The 18,847-nt window shown below is 32.8% G+C and overlaps 1 protein-coding gene across 1 annotated transcript; it reads left to right on the top strand.

The window, feature by feature from the left end:
• Positions 1-1,030: 1,030 nt before the first annotated feature.
• LOC117321427 lies at positions 1,031-16,923 on the top strand. Its single transcript, XM_033875846.1, has 5 exons — positions 1,031-1,138; positions 12,015-12,422; positions 12,863-13,072; positions 15,774-15,933; positions 16,177-16,923. The coding sequence occupies exons 1-5, from the start codon at positions 1,136-1,138 to the stop codon at positions 16,449-16,451; spliced, it is 1,056 nt and encodes a 351-aa protein (XP_033731737.1). The 5' UTR covers positions 1,031-1,135; the 3' UTR covers positions 16,452-16,923.
• The last annotated feature ends 1,924 nt before the right edge of the window (positions 16,924-18,847 follow it).

The following is an 18,847-nucleotide window of genomic DNA, read 5'->3' as shown; positions in this document are numbered from 1 at the left end:
TCTTATCGGGGTCTCACTTCCTGGTTACAAACGACGCAGGCCATGGTGATATATAATGTCGTATGGTCATCATTGTGTCAAACTTATATTTATAACCCTTGTTGAAATGGTTAAACACTCTCACTTTTTCCATTGGTCATATACATCAAATTCAGTTAAAGCAATGACAACAATACACGTGTTGATACATACATGTTAATATGTTTGTATGGTTATTATCTTTTTTTTTAATGTGCGCGCAACAGTTGTGTACATTATACTCACACAATCGGTAAGATTATTTCAGGTGTGTTTATTTTACGTAAAATGGCTTTCTAGTGCGCTATTTTAGTTTACACTGCACTAGCATCATCGGCGGCCACGTGGTATCACATGTGTCACACGTGTGTACATTACACACACATCAATTATTTATGCCGGTATCCAAAATGAAAAACAAAGAAAATGCCGGTATCCAAAAAGCACAACAAAGAAAACGAGAATTGCCATATTGAAATAATAGTATTGAAAGAAATAACAGCTGAGTGTTCATGTACATGTATATTTTTTAATGTTGTTTACATAAAATAACGTGATACATGCTAAAAAGATAACAATAAAAACATTTTGACTGTTGAAAATCTTTAATATTCTTTATTATTTTTAATTATGGGCCGGCAGGAGCCGGGCCATTATATTGTATAGTTTTAGATAAAATCCATGCGTTGCTGCGGGGCTAACATGTATTTTAATATGTGTGTTCAGTAGGCCTACGGTAGAGATAAGACAAATAAAAAATGTGCTGTATACAGTATTGTTAAAAGAATATTTTTTCATTGTTATTGCAAATATGTCATACGGTCAAGTTTAAATATGTTATTATAAACTGAAACACATGTACAGCCAGCAGACTACTCACATTCTATTTTTAGACATGTATATTATACACTGCTATCACGGCTGCATACCACAAGCTGTGTCATGTATACAGGGACACTCCCTTTATGGTGTAGCTCGGTTAAATCTCCACAACTTTCGGAACACCTCGAGTATTAACCACGCTGTCTATTATTTTCCCGCGTTTTGACAAGAAGACAAAGGAACTGCTGTTCGGAGCACTTAGGCCACATGCAGCGAGAGATCAACAAACAAGAACATGGTAAGAACTGTTACTGCTACTGTTACCTAACAGTTTTCTTGATTGGAATGGTTCAGACGGGGATATAAATTATTTTTATGATCGATATTATGGACCCGTTAATCCATCTCGATTTGTCAACACAGAAGCAGGACAGCTATCGTTTATCGAAGGGTTTATTGATGCAATATCTAGTATTTCGTCATATTTGTTGGTCACTTTCGGAGACAGTACTGTTGCAATTTATTACGATCATCAAAACGATCACGTTTATCTATTCGACTCCCACCAACGAAATTCATTAGGGTTTCCCGATCCAAATGGCAATGCAATTTTTATGGATTTTTCATCACGTGATGAATTTTTGACATATATTTTGTCTATTTATAATCTGTGTGATTATGAAATAACACCGTTACATTTTCCATGGCCGTCAAATCACAACCTTATAGCTCCTGTTAACCATAAAAGGAATGAATCAGTTTCAGTCTTACATGATAAAAATGTTCCATCTATGTCTAATATAAACCCTCCCAAATTTAAGCCAGATTTGGCGAGTACAAAATCTGCTTCAAACGAAAATGCAAATGTATCATCTCTTTGTGAACTCCAATTTCATAACTATTTTAAAAGATCATCGAGTAAAAGAAAATTTAAGTCTTCAAAAAATGTTAGAAATTGTAAAAAAAGTACACAGCTCCCCGTAACTACCATTTCTTCCATAGATGTTGGTAATACATGTTTACCTAGTACTAGTAGTCCTTATTTTGATATATCTGAATATAAAAATTTTGATGTGTTAGACAATGCAAAAAATCCGGTTGTTGCTAATTTCTCTACCATTGAGAGCACAATGTCGACATGCCAGATAAATTATTTAGAAGATACGAAACATAATGATGGATACGAGTTGAAAATAAGAGAACGACCAACTTACTTTTGTGAATCCTGTGAACGATTTTTATTTTCCAATCAGACCCATATTTTGAAAAACAACATTTCAGAAAATTGTTTTAAATTCATGAAAAACCAAACATTTTGTTCGACATGTTTTAAAATAATTTTAAAAGGGGAAATACCTTACTTATCTTCAGTCGGTAATGCTCTGAAAATTGATACTATACCTGATGAACTGTTTTTTTTAGCAAGATTGAAAAAAGGCTTATTGCTCTCGTAGAAATTTTTATGACTATCATCATTTTGCCAGGTGGACAGTATGCTGAAAAGGGGTTGGTATTAAATTTACCTTCAAATGTTCAAAATATAGCAAATCAATTGCCACGGAATAGTACACAGTTAAGTAGTCTTCCAGTTAATTATATGCACAGCCATACTCATTGTGATGATTTCAAGTATTGTGCATCTCCAGAAAAATTAAAAAAGGCATTTCAGTGGTTGAAAGAAAATAATCCATTGTATAAAGACATTGTGATCAAAGATAATTTTGTTAATAAAAATTCTACTTTTGAAACATTTAGTAAATTGGATGTTACAGATAATCTGGAAATGGCTACAGTAACTCCACTTAACAGTAGTTTGCCAGATGTAGATGTTGGTACATTTATCAGTGATGGAGTAATTAATGTACCGCATATTAGTGAAAAACCTGTTAACATTTACAATATGAAAGCAGGTGAGGTAATGGCATATCCTTGGCTATTTCCAAAGGGTATACATGGCTACAACTATGAAAGACCAAAGAAAATAGCACGTTCAATGTACTTTCGGAACAGGCTAGACAATAAGCATGGTCATTTCAGAAAAGATATTGGATATATTTTGCATTCTGCGGTGGCTGTTGACATGGAATTTCTCAAGTCTGAAATCAATATAAATATGAAAATCAGTAAAAGTTTCAAAGATGATGATTTTTTAAAAGCAAGTGATATCAGGACGATAAAAGAAAATCCAAGTTTAACTCAGAACTCTTATATGTTCATGAAAAATATTCGCGGGACAGTAGCTTACTTTCGAAATCAGTTGTATAATCTTTTGGCAATGTTCAAAAGCCTAGGTCCTCCTACATTGTTTATGACTCTTTCGGCTGATGATCTACACTGGTCAGAGTTAGAAATGATGATATTTGATTTGGACTATGATGATGCACGAAGAATGACCAATTGTATGGATGGAATGCGAAAAGACCCTTTGATGACGGCAATTCATTTTGAGCGAAGATTCAAAGCTTTGATGAAATATATAATATTAGCAGGACCTCAACCTCTTGGTACTGTTGTTGATTACTTTGCACGGGTCGAGTTTCAAAACCGAGGTAGTCCACATATCGATATGTTCTTTTGGGTAGCTGGTGTACCAAATAATATCACAAATACTTCTTTGACAAATATGAAAATGTATATTGAAAAAACAATCCATTCACATATACCACATGTTGAAAAAGACAGTGAAATGCATTATTTAGTAGCTAAATTACAGACACATAGTCATACATCTTACTGTTCCAAGGGTTACAAATGTGCTTGTCGCTTTGGATTTCCAAAGCCAGTCTGTTATGAAACTAAGATACAAGGAATGAACAAGTTTACATATAGAGGTAAAGGGAAATTTTACCAGACATACAGAGGAAAAAATGACACCATGATTAATCCTTATAATTCTGAAATTCTACGACACTGGCGTGCAAACATGGATATTCAGATGATCTGTAATGCTGAGGGTGCGGCATATTATGTTTGTAGTTACATTTGTAAATCTGAGCCAGATGAACTTAAAAATGCACTTGGACAACTTATTCATGAAGTATTCAAAGACAATCCAACTATTCCAAAATTTCAACGTCTGCTTAAGATAGGGCTGACTGTATTGCGTCATAGAAGAATGAGTAGTCAGGAAGCTGCTTATAAACTGAGCAATCTAAATTTAATTCATACAAGTAGATCATTTGTTTACTTAAATACACGACCTCCAAACAAAAGGTTCCGAATGTTGAAGAATAAAAACGAGATAGACAGTCTTTCTGACAACTCAACGGATATATTTCGCTCAAATATCATTGATTACTATCACCATCGTCCTTTATCGATGAATGACATGTGTTTGTATAGATTTTGTTCCTGGTACAGGAAATGTTATAATGCACCCCCAAAATCTAATCGTTCTGTTCTTGAAAGAATACACATTGCTAAATACAATTTATGCATGAGAAGATGTAAACAATCTGTTATTGTACGTTGTCCCAATTTTCCGCCATCTTCTGATGATTATTATTATTCAATGTTGCTTCTTTTAATTCCTCATAGATCAGAGGTTGACCTGATATCTCCATATACCAGTTCAAAGGAAGCATTTGTTCATAAAACTGGTATTATGAACAAAACAATTGATTTTACATACTTTTCATTTACTAATCAGATTGAAAATACTATGAGAAAGATTAGGCTTGCGGAAAAAGTTAACATAACTGATCAAGGCAATACAAGAACAAATTCTACTTCAACAAGTGATGTGTTTTCTTCAATGGATAAAGACATGTCAAATACACTGCATAATGTTAACAATGAAGAAAATGAACACTATTCATCTAATAATGAATTTTTTGATGAAGAATTCCATATGCATGCAATACAATGTACAATGTCAATTGAAGAATTTCATAGAAATGTTAAACTGCTTACAAATTCCCAAAATTGTTCATTAAATTATGTGAAAACAAAGTTTGAGAAAAAAGATGCACCATTTCATTTATTTATCACAGGTGGTGCAGGTGTCGGCAAAACTTTTACAACAAGAGTTATCATAGCATATCTGCAGTTGTACACCGCTAAAGTCATGTGTACTGATCCTGTTGTTGTTTGTGCACCAACAGGAACAGCAGCAAACAATATCAATGGCCAAACTTTACACTCAATTTTCAAAATACCAGTAGCAGAATTTTTACAGTATAGTTCATTGTCAAGCTTCGGTGCAAAACCACTGAAGAAAATATTTCAAAATGTTCATACAATCATAATTGATGAAATAAGCATGGTCGGTGACACAATGTTATCATTCATAAGTAGACGACTATCGGAAATTAAAAATGATGACTTTGTATTTGGAGGATGCAATATGATTGTGATTGGTGACTTTTTTCAGTTAAGACCTGTCAGATCTAGTTACTGTTTTAAAAATTCTCTACTCTGGCGACTTTTTTTTCCAATAGTCTTAAAAGAAAATGTTCGACAAAATATGGATTTGGTATATTGTTCACTTTTAAATCGTGTTCGTATTGGACTACCAACTAATGAAGATATTGCTTTATTAAAGACAAGATTACTATACGATGCAAATTCTGATTTTTCGCATATCTTGCATATCTGTCCAACAATAAAACAAGTAGAATATTTCAACAAGATGCAACTTGACAAGCTAAGCAATATTATTAATGTTCCTGCTTGTCACTTTTTCTCACCATCAGATGAAAATCCGTTAGCTGTAGTAAATGAAAATCTCATACCTTTTGATGATAATGTTGCTGGTGGTTTAAAAAAACATTTTGCTTTTTGTGTTGGTGCTAGGGTTATGTTAACGAGAAATATTAATACAAATGATGGTTTGGTTAATGGTGCAATGGGCATTATTGTAGACATAGAGTTTACAAACTCAACAGATGTACCCTCTTCGGTGAATGTTAAATTTGACAACTCTGATGTTGGTAAATTACACTTCAAAAATAAAACAGTCAATGTAAATTCTGTCTCTATTTCCATGATAGAACATGAATTTATTTTTTGTGGGCGTCGCATAATAAGAAGACAATTTCCATTAATATTAGCTTGGGCATGTACTGTACATAAAGTACAGGGAATTTCTTTAGATTCTGCAGTTATTGATTTGGGATCTACAGTTTTTAAACGAACATTAATGTTCGGTTATTGCCATCAAGAACTGGACTGAGAAATATGACCATATTTGGTAGCCACATTCACCAATACGCCATCTACTGTCTGTTTCAATGAAATATGGCTGCCCCCATTGCCTTACGCTTCAAATAATTTACTTACAAAAACACCTTCGTTTTATGTAGTAGTTTTACCGAAAATGTTGAAATGTATTCAGTAGATGTTTTCAAGATGCGTACGATTTGAGAAATGCATAACGCTAGCGAAATGTGAAGACTAAATGAACCTGAACTTTACGAATAACTCCAGGTCAATATATTTATGTAAACAAATATTGCGCAGGCGCATTCGTCTCCGGATGTTTAGAAAGTTTTGCTCTTCCGTGTTCATTCCAAAACGGCTGACATTATAGCATCGGTCTGCAAATATATCCGCGATTTACTTAAATGTGTATTATATATATTCTAGAATGTTACATCATTATCAACTAGATGAATATTTCTATAATTTAGAGAAAGAAATATATCAATAACGGCATACGAGACGATACATTGTATCATACTATAGGTTACTGTACTGCGTACAGTACATGTTTGCGAGAAAGGTAGATACTAGGTGGCATTTGTGGTCAGGGTGACTGGTCATAGCGTTAACATTGTCATCGATTTCCATATTCCATTTTCCTTTGACGAAAACGACCAATAAATCAAATGCAAATGATAATATCTTGTTTGCCATGTGCACGGGATTGGTTGTTGTAGGCGATACTTGGAACGTATTTACTGTTGTAAGGGAGGTAACTGCAAGATTACGGAAATCAAACGTTAAACCAATTTGATTGGTCGATTCTTCCATGACTTTGGCAGGGGGTTTACAATCGAAGTGACAGATAACTACGGCAATATATTCAGATGATATCAACAATAACACTTTTAGATACGTGTGGTCGGCAGTTGTCATGTTTAAAATGAACAATTATATAGCTTGTTTTTATTTCGGCAAAGTCGAGAATATTTACTGAAACGGACCACAGGTGAAGCAGACTTGGAAATACCGAAACGAAGAAAAATGGGGCTCAATTATAATATAAATTGGCATTATTTTCAGAGAATTGACCCACATATATGTTTTTCAATGCCTAATTGTATCATATGTAAAATATTAGTGGTTTACGAATTTTAAATTAATTTTTCATTTGCGAATCGCGGCCCGATTGTCGTTAGAGTTGAATTACCGAAATGGCCGATAGTGGACCCAAATCGATATTTTTACGAGAGAATGGACCCAATATAGGATCTATTAATCTTTGGTGTGTGTATAGAGACCATATGCATTTTTTTCCTTTACCTGGAAGTATTTTGAAAGAATTTGCAAAATACCGAATTCACGATCAAATTTTCGATTGTGACGAACTACTGAGACGGTGTTAATTATATGTTCATGTTAAGTCAATCTGATTGAAATCAGCTGTTACATATGTACACATGGCTACGTTTACTATGCAATACGCCTACGTATTTTTTTTTCAAAGACGGAAAACGGAAATCCGGATTATCTAAAAACAAATGCAAAAAGACTTGTGATATTCACTTAATTTAACATTCAGCCATTAATTGTTATTTGTAGTTTTATAACTTCTGAAATAGTGTGATCGATTCTCTGTATAATATTGCTGTGGAACTTGTGTTATTTTTCAAACAAATTCATTTTGATAATTTTTTAATTTAGAACGTTCATCAAGTCATGTTCAAAACTTGAAATTCTCGCTACACCATACTTCAAACACAGTAATCAATGAATTGATAAATTGAAAATTGAAGTCAAGCAAATGAGTTAATATTTACCTAAATAATTTTTCAATATACAACACATGTTCAGATGACTATTTGTGCCATGCTGTTACAAGATTTCAGTTATAATTCTAAAATTGAATTAGTATGTAAATATATGTTATACTGTCAATATCCACAAAGCGAGTGTAGTCTACTGTACTCGGTCATGCCGTAGATAGCGGTACATATACGTACTGCTTACATCTCGTGCTTACTTGTGTGAACTATAAATCAATAACAAAAATGGTTCATACATTTCTATATATGACTTCACAAATTATGCGGTGTCTGAAGATCGGAATGAAGTGAATAAAGAGTGTATTAAATTATTTTTATGAAATATTCAAGTCATAGATCATTCTTTTTTTTAAAGTACTGATTTCAGGTCCATTTTGGTAATTCAACTATAACGGCAATTAAAATACTTCTCGTTTTTTTGTTAAAGCTGGAAAACGGAAATCCGGATTATCTAAAAACAAATGCAAAAAGACTTGTGATATTCACTTAATTTGATATTCAGCCGTTAATTATTATTTGTAGTTTTATAACTTTTGATATATTGTGATTGATTCTCTATATAATATTGCTGTGGAACTTGTGTTATTTTTCAAACAAATTCATTGTAATAATTTGTTAATTTAAAATTTTCATCAAGTCATGATCAGGACTTGAAATTCTCACTACACCATACTTCAAACACGGAGTAATCAATGAATTGATAAACTGAAAATTTACCTTAAATAATTTTTCAATATACAACACATGTTCAGATGACTATTTGTGCCATGCTGTTACAAGATTTCAGTTACAATTCTAAAATTGAATTAGTATGTAAATATATGTTATCCTGTCAATATCCACAAAGCGAGTGTAGTTTACTGTACTCAAAGTCATGCCAGTAGATAGCGGTACATATACTTACTGCTTACATCTAGTGCTTACTTGTGTGAATAAATCAATAACAAAATGGTTCATATATTTCTATATATGACTTCACAAATTATGTGGTGTCTGAAGATCTGAATGAAGTGAATAAACGATGTATTACATTATTTTTTATGAAATATTCAAGTCATAGATCATTCTCTTAAAAATATTGATTTCAAGTCCATTTTGGTAATTTTACTATGACGGCAATCAGGCCTAGAATGGCGAATAAGCCCCTAATATTTTACATATGATTAATTTTGACATTGGAGAACATAAAATTGTGTCCATTCTCTAAGCACTGGTAGAATGTACAGAATAGAGCTTCATAAATATATTCTCAAAATTACTAATTACCCCGGTAAATACAACATTTTACATAAACATCCCATGACTGATGGTGAACTTAAACTTGCAAATCTCCTGTGTCATTCCAATTTTGATATGTGTAAATATATACACGTACTGTATATATATATATATATATAGTTATAGATATGGAATGCTTCACAATTTGCATACAGTTATGGAATCTTATAACACCCCCAAAAATGTTCTCACCACATAAAGGTGTGATTTGTGCAATTACATTGCTGAATTGTGTGGTTCAGTATGATTGGATGATCAACATTGGAAAAGGACAATAAATAGGGAATGTGTCGTCCCATCGAATGGACTGTAATCTTTGTGATCAGGTTTGAAGTTGAAAATGAATCTTGAAGTTTTCTTTTCCTGTTTGCTGAATTATTCGATGAAGATAGTCTTTATCTGGTTGTTATTCTTTATCACATTGTTTACCATCCTGTAATTATACCAGAAGTTTATCTTCTCATATACAGATTTATTAACATAAAATGATTCCTGAACAAAAGGAGTCAAGTTTTTAGCCCACCATCATCAGATGGTGGGCTATTCAAATCGCCCTGCGTCCGTGGTCCGTCGTCCGTCCGTCCCTCCCTCCGTCCGTCCGTCCCTCCGTCCGTCCGTCCGTCCGTCCGTCCGTAAACAATTCTTGTTATCGCTAATCCTCAGAAAGTGCTGAAGGGATCTTTCTCAAATTTCATATGTAGGTTCCCATTGGTGCCTAGTTATGCATATTGCATTTTGAGACCAATCAAAAAACAACATGGCCGACAGGCAGCCATCTTGGATTTTGACAATTGAAGTTTGTTATCGCTATTTCTGAGAAAGTACAGAAGGGATCTTTCTCAAATTTCATATGTAGGTTCCCCTTGGTGCCTAGTTATGCATATTGCATTTTGAGACCAATCGGTAAGCAACATGGCCGACAGGCAGCCATCTTGGATTTTGACAATTGAAGTTTGTTATCGCTATTTCTGAGAAAGTACTGAAGGGATCTTTCTCAAATTCCATATGTAGGTTCCCCTTGGTGCCTAGTTATGCATATTGCATTTTGAGACCAATCGGAAAACAACATGGCCGACAGGCAGCCATCTTTGATTTTGACAATTGAAGTTTGTTATCGCTATTTCTCATAAAGTTATGAAGGGATCTTTCTCAAATTTCATATGTAGGTTCCCCTTGGTGCCTAGTTATGCATATTGCATTTTGAGACCAATCGGAAAACAACATGGCCGACAGGCAGCCATCTTGGATTTTGACAATTGAAGTTTGTTATCGCTATTTCTCAGAAAGCACTGAAGGGATCTTTCTCAAATTTAATATGTAGGTTTCTCTTGGTGCCTAGTTATGCAGAGTGTATTTTGAGACCAATCGGAAAACAACATGGCCGACAGGCAGCCATCTTGGATATTGATAATTGAAGTTTGTTATCGCTATTTCTCAGAAAGTAATGAAGGGATCTTTCCCAAATTTTATATGTAGGTTCCCCTCGGGGACATTTTGAGACCAATCAGAAAACAACATGGCCGACAGGCAGCCATCTTGGATTTTGAAAATTGAAGTTTGTTATCGCTATTTCTCAGAAAGTACTGAAGGAATCTTCTTCAAATTTCATATGTAGGTTTCCCTCAGTGCCTAGTTATGCATATTGGGACCAATCCGAAAACAACATGGCCGACAGACAGCCATTATTGCTAAATCTTAAATTTTATATATAATAGGTTCCCCTGGTTTGAAAAGTACTAGCTATAGAGGGCTGTTTCTGAATTTACACAGATTAGTAAGACTTAGAGGAAGGGAAAAGTAGAGAAAAGATCAATCTGACATGGAACCTATAAAGATCATTCAATGGTGGGCGCCAAGATCCCTCTGGGATCTCTTGTTTGTTTTGAAGTACCATAAATGCTTGAGTACAGTTTCAATAGGATACATTCCTAATTCGGGCCTTGATTAGCAGCTCTGGTTTTGGTTTTCAGTAATTCTTTGTGTGTTTCATCATATTAAGTTGAAATACAACTATGTATGCCAAACTAACGATGGAACTAGACTAAATTTAGTTCATATTAGAAGTTGGCATCAATAAGGTCCTGGCTGTATTATAACTGATGATGCCTTCCCGAAAGAAAGAAGACATATTTTATTTTCATCGATCCAAGATAGATCAACAAACTTCCAATTTCAATTAGGACCTTACAGAAACATGCATGTGTACAATCAAATCAGAACAGCTGCAAACATTTCAAATTATTTGCAATTAATTCCTAAACCGATATCAGTAAATTTATCAACTTAAAACTAAGAAGATTACTGATTTTGCATTAAACAATAATGTTCGTTTACAGTACTTCCAGTACTTTGATTGATTTTGGCATGGCATATGTTGCATTAAGTCGAGTACGTACTCTTTCAGGTTTGATATTAATTGGTTTAGATCCATCAAAAATAAAAGCATCTGAAACAGTGCTTGACGAATATGAAAGGTTGGATATATTATAACCAATGTCCATCCAAACTTATGTAAGAATACATTTTGAATGTAGTACATGTACATGTATTGAAAAGGATATTATGAAATATATATAAAGACCGACATTTGAAAAATGTGATGTAAAGGATGTGAAAGGTTGGATACATTATAAAATATGCAAATTTATTTAAGAATACATCTTCAAAGTATTACTGAAAAGGATATTTTAAAATACGGAAGAATTATTGAAAAAAGTTATTTTGAAATAAAAACAGTGTTATTGAAAAAGAAGATTTGAAATAAAGACACGTCTTATTGAAAAAGATTATTTGAAATAAAGACAGACATTTGAAAAATATTATTATTCTGAAACAGTAATGTGAAAGGTTTGATATAAAGACGAGTATTATTAAAAAAAGATATTTTGAAATAGACATGAAAAATATGATTTATTTCATCTTTTTCAGGCGCAGTCAAACACTAATCTCATTACCAAAACTTTGAAAGTGTTGAAAAGATCGGACAAGATACTGTCCTATGTCAACAAAACAAACCAAAGAGAAATGAAATATTTTAATGTTGTTGCTGCTGAGGGGGAAGTGGCTTATAGAATCAGAGTCTATCAAGTCAATAAGCTTAACATGCTGCAAACAGGATTGAGCTTCAAGTTCCACAACATGGTGGCTAAAGGCGATAAGGAATATTGGATCACCAGCAATTCAACTTTGGCATATTCTGCAACAGTGGAAACATCCTTAACTGATTCGTGTGAACTTCAACTACCAGAGAAAATAGCTCCAGAGGGGGAGAAAAAGACTTTGGCTTCAGCATTGGCCTCCCCAGACAAGTCAAGTGTGCTTGGCAAAGTAGTACAGGTATGTATACATAGAATTAGTGAAAATGTATAAGGACTATGTATTGCAGTGGCATATTATAATTTTTATTCCATGTATATACTTTGTTGTAATGCTCACACACACGCAAACATATGGAGCTTAAACATAATTTCATTACGAAAGTTCCATCTAAATAATTGTACATGAATTATGCATGTATGATATATATATATATATATACATATAAAATCATCAAATTCTAATAGCAACAGTACTTGCAATTTACTTGTCTGTACTGTCATCACTACTTGACAATTATCTATCTCTAGTAATACGCATCCAACATTTGTTTGTTAGGATCCAGTACCTATATTGGATTATACCGTCGTTATTACTTACTAGACATGTGTTGAATCAATATTTCTTATATATTGCAATCATGAAAAAATATAATGCTTTCATGTCTTAATATACTTCAGGTTTCTCCATTGAAATATCGCCAAGGTGGGTCTTTGCCTGTGCGAGCTCTGATTTTGAAGGACAGTCAGACCACTGCCAAAGTCTGTTTGTTTGGGGGAAACGCAGAAATGCAGTTTGAAGAAGGAAATATGGTCAACGTTTCGGCTGTTTACCCCAAAAAATATCTTAACAGGGATCAGCTTACCACCTCGCCCATTTCAACCTGCCAGGTAAAGGGGTTTTTATATGTACTATATGAGGTTATAACTTGAATGAATCAATGAGGCAGTGTATAATAATCAAAATTGGAATGACACAGGAGATTTGCAAGTTTAAGTTCACCATCAGTCATGGGAGGTTTATGTAAAATGTTATATTTACCGGGGTAATTAGTAATTTTGAGAATATATTTATGAAGCTCTATTCTGTACATTCTACCAGTGCTTAGAGAATGGACACAATTTTATGTTCTCCAATGTCAAAATTAATCATATGTAAAATATTAGGGGTTTATTCGCCATTCTAGGCCTGATTGCCGTCATAGTAAAATTATCAAAATGGACTTGAAATCAATATTTTTAAGAGAATGATCTATGACTTGAATATTTCATAAAAATAATGTAATACATCGTTTATTCACTTCATTCAGATCTTCAGACACCACATAATTTGTGAAGTCATATATAGAAATATATGAACCATTTTGTTATTAATTTATAGTTCACACAAGTAAGCACTAGATGTAAGCAGTAAGTATATGTACCGCTATCTACTGGCATGACTTTGAGTACAGTAAACTACACTCGCTTTGTGGATATTGACAGGATAACATATATTTACATACTAATTCAATTTTAGAATTGTAACTGAAATCTTGTAACAGCATGGCACAAATAGTCATCTGAACATGTGTTGTATATTGAAAAATTATTTAGGTAAATATTAACTCATTTGCTTGACTTCAATTTTCAATTCATCAATTCATTGATTACTGTGTTTGAAGTATGGTGTAGCGAGAATTTCAAGTCTTGATCATGACTTGATGAACGTTCTAAATTAACAAATTATCAAAATGAATTTGTTTGAAAAATAACACACAAGTTCCACAGCAATATTATATAGAGAATCGATCACACTATTTCAGAAGTTATGAAACTACAAATAACAATTAATGGCTGAATGTCAAATTAAGTGAATATCACAAGTCTTTTTGCATTTGTTTTTAGATAATCCGGATTTCCGTTTTCCGTCTTTGAAAAAAAATTACGTAGGCGTATTGCATAGTAAACGTAGCCATGTGTACATGTACATATGTAACAGCTGATTTCAATCAGATTGACAGTAGTTCGTTACAATCGAAAATTTGATCGTGAATTCGGTATTTTGCAAATTCTTTCAAAATACTTCCAGGTAAAGGAAAACAATGCATATGGTCTCTATACACACACCAAAGATTTATAGATCCTATATTGGGTCCATTCTCTCGTAAAAATCCACTATCGGCCATTTCGGTAATTCAACTCTAACGACAATCGGGCCGCGATTCGCAAATGAAAAATTAATTTAAAATTCGTAAACCTCTAATATTTTACATATGATACAATTAGGCATTGAACAACATATATGTGGGTCAATTCTCTGAAAATAATGCCAATTTATATTATAATTAGGCCTAAGCCCCATTTTTCTTCGTTTCGGTATTTCCAAGTCTGCTTCACCTGTGGTCCGTTTCAGTAAATATTTTCGACTTTGCCGAAATAAAAACAAGCTATATAATTGTTCATTTTAAACATGACAACTGCCGACCACACGTATCTAAAAGTGTTATTGTTGATATCATCTGAATATTGCCGTAGTTATCTGTCACTTCGATTGTAAACCCATTGCCAAAGTCATGGAAGAATCGACCAATCAAATTGGTTTAACGTTTGATTTCCGTAATCTTGCAGTTACCTCCCTTACAACAGTAAATACGTTCTAAGTATCGCCTGCAACAACCAATCCCGTGCACATGGCAACAAGATATTATCATTTGCATTTGATTTATTGGTCGTTTTCGTCAAAGGAAAATGGAATATGGACATCGATGACAATGTTAACGCTATGACCAGTCAGCCTGACCACAAATGCCACCTAGTATCTACCTTTCTCGCAAACATGTACTGTACAGTAACCTATAGTATAATACAATGTATCGTCTCGTATGCCGTTATTGATATATTTCTTTCTCTAAATTATACAAATACTCATCTAGTTGATAATGATGTAACATTCTAGAATATATATAATACACATTTAAGTAAATCGCGGACATATTTGCAGACTGATGCTATAATGTCAGTCGTTTTGGAGAGAACACGGAAGAGCAAAACTTTCTAAACATCCGGAGACGAATGCGCCTGCGCAATATTTGTTTACATAAATATATTGACCTGGAGTTATTCGCAAAGTTCAGGTTCATTTAGTCTTCGCATTTCGCTAGCGTTATGCATTTCTCAAATCGTATGCATCTTGAAAACATCTACTGAATACATTTCAACATTTTCGGTAAAACTACTACATAAAACGAAGATGTTTTTGCAAGTAAATTATTTGAAGCGTAAGGCCATGGGGGCAGCCATATTTCATTGAAACAGACAGTAGATGGCGTATTGGTGAATGTGGCTACCAAATATGGTCATATTTCTCAGTCCAGTTCTTGATGGCAATAACCGAACATTAATGTTCGTTTAAAAACACCAACCATGAAAAAACAAACATCATGATGCTGAACAACCAACTATGAATTTTCACTGTTACAATATACCAATCACTTTCTTTGAATAGTATTTCTTTCTCCTGAAATCATTTTTGTTTATTTTTTTGGTAACAGTATGCTTTAATTTTGTGTGCTTATTCATTACTGTCTGACAAGTGTATGTTATCCTCCAGTTTACAGCTGATGATCCTACAATACTTGTGCAGCAGCAAGATGCAAACCAATACCTGTCTGATCCAGACTTTGAAGAAGATCTTGATGAGCCACTTATTGAAGATATCATATTGACCGATTTTACAGAATTTGATGTCTATAAATGCTGCGAAGTTAAAGGTATCACACTTTTTTTTAAGGATTTTGTAGTATTTTTAATGAGCAATGTACTAATTCATTGCACAGAAAAAGAAATGAATACAAAATTGTGGGGGAAAAACAGAAAAATAAGTTACTCATAAATGGAATAATCATTTCTTTGTTTTTGTTATGCTATTTTTACATTGTATTTCAGGACTATTTTTAAAGGTTCAATGTAATATTTAATACATCTATAAGCTAATTGTGTGTTAATTTTTTCAGCTTGCAGGCAAAAAAAAATGGTTGGTAATCAGTGTCCTGTGTGCAAAGCAACGACTTCAAATCTCAAGTCCTACCGCATCGCCTTTCTTTATTCCACAGAAAAGGCAAAAGATAAAAAAATTACTCTCTTCAAATCAACTATAGAGAAGATACTAAAAGTTGAACTGGACCTTGAGGAACAAAAAAGCAGTCTGATCTCTGTTGTGGTAGACAAACTACCAATTCGTGTCCGTGCCTCCATTTCGGCTGGAAATAATTTGTACAACATCCAGTAACTGTCACATATGGATGCATTGTGAATACAGTGCATATTGACGTTTGATTTTATTAAGCCCTGGTACGACTAATCAAAAGCTTACTGTTTTACTGTCCGTCCGTCACGCTATGTCAAAGTGTTTTTGGTTAAGTTTTCTTCAAAGGGCTCAATTAAGCTCGGATGCTATTTCTTTCATGAATATTAAGTTTGGGTATACAATATGTTGCACAGTGAAGTTAATATACACTTTGGCACTTTCATGTCAACATATTTAGTTTCATTCTGCATTAGGTAAACGAATATATTAAATTGGATAAATCATTAATTGAAAACATCAATAAAACGGTTTCCTTAAATTACCATAAGTTGTTAATAGGATGCTAAACAATGTAAAACCAAAACCGAGCTAAACAATGTTAAACAAAATCCGGTATAAGTCAATATTTCTTACTCGTTGACCTAGGTTGCTACTTATACTTTGTAGTTATATATTTGTTTTTTAAAAATACCAATACATTTTTTATATCTTTTTACTGAAAATGTTGTTCTCAACTTTGGTATAAACAACAATTGTACATCTATATTCAGAGTGTTTTTAATTGAATAATTATCCAATATTATATATCTTACTTTGTCGTTTTTCGAGGATGTTTTTGTAGTTTACAGTATTTTACGATATTGTACATGTATTTTACAATATTGATTTAACGAGTCATTATTTGTTAAGTATTTAGCACTTAATATCTAGTCATAGCATTATTGTGGAAGTGTTTTTGTATGGAGTTTTTTTTTTAATTAATTGAAATTTGCTGTTTACTGTAGTTAGCGGATATAACGAAAGCCATTTATTAAAGAAAATCATTTAATAACCATTTGTCCAGTATTATCATTATATTTACCCTTAGCATTTAGTATATTATTGCATCTCTGGCATTGTTTGATTACAACTGCAATAAAGAAACTACCAAAGTAATGTGATGAATCTCTACATGTATATGTAATCGGTAAATAGTGTATCACTTAGTTGCACTATTGTGATGATAAATTTGAATAGACAAAAGATAAGATGAAGTGGAGTGCTTTTAGTTTACAAAGGACTACATTGTATACGATATGATTTACTTTTCAAATAAATCTTTTTAAATGTTGAATACTTCCATGATACTATTACAGTTTTGCAATTTTTTTTTTTTTTTTTACATTTATGGCTGCCATGGTAACCTGTTGAAATTTCCATAAGTTAGGTAAATTTGAACATTCAGTCAATTCAGGCTATGTTTCACTCAGTTTTTCTTTTGGCAAGTATATATATATAGAGCACAATCTTGAAACTTGATATCAAAGGAAATTGTATAGGCACTGGTAATAATTAGGACACATATAGAGTTTGTTCAAGAATGCACTCTATCCTTTCCAAGAGAAAAACAGCGAAACATGGCTCAAATTGACTGAATATTAAAATCTACGTAATTGATGCAAAATTTGACTGGTTATCATAGCAACCAAAATAACATTGAAATTAAAAAAAAAAAAAAAAATATCGCGGAAAATATTCAAAATTTGAAAAAGACTTTCAATCAAAGGTTTTCAATTTTGATTGATATGGGGAACAAAAAAGGCCAAAACCAATGTATAACCCTTTCCCATATACATGTATATGGATTCCATTGTTAACCTGGAGCTGATGTCCATGCTCACACTTCCATTCCTCTTAATGTTGATCTATAGTGCCATTTTTATAACTATTTGTTTTAGTTTACTTTTGTTACGTAAACAAAATATAGTATATTTTACAGTTTGTTGCAATTCAATTCAACTGGTTGTGTTCCTCCGTTTGGTTTTTGATTTATATATATATATATTTTTATACTGTGTTAGTTGTATATTTTATGACTTGCATGATTATAAACGAATATATTACATTGGAGAAATAATTGATTGAAGGCATTAGTAAACAGGTTTAAAGATATGAAAATTCCCAAAAATTATTGGAAAAGTTAATATTTCTTATTCATTATTCTTTGTCATGTACTAATTTTTTGTTTAAATTTAAAAATACAAATAACATTAATATCTTCCTGAAAATGCTGTTGTAGTAAACTTTGCATTGGTATGTGCAGCAAATGTACATCTATATTCCAAGTGCCTTCAGTTGAATAAAATTCAATATTGTATTTGTTATATATCAGATAATAAAAGTTATTTTCAACAATAATTTGTTTCTTTTTCTTTTAAAAGTCAATATATACAATATATGTCTTGCCAAATTTCCATTTGGGAAAACTGGAGAGTGACAACACAGCAATTACTTAACATGTGATCAGTTAATCTACAGATTTTCAACACAATGGTCATCCTCATCTATGAAAAAATGCGCATTTCATTTACCATTCATTTAATTCTGGCAACACATCC

This window comes from Pecten maximus, unplaced genomic scaffold (assembly GCF_902652985.1).
Source record: "Pecten maximus unplaced genomic scaffold, xPecMax1.1, whole genome shotgun sequence".
NCBI lineage: Eukaryota > Metazoa > Mollusca > Bivalvia > Pectinida > Pectinidae > Pecten > Pecten maximus.
This window is presented reverse-complemented; position numbering and strand designations above follow the sequence as displayed.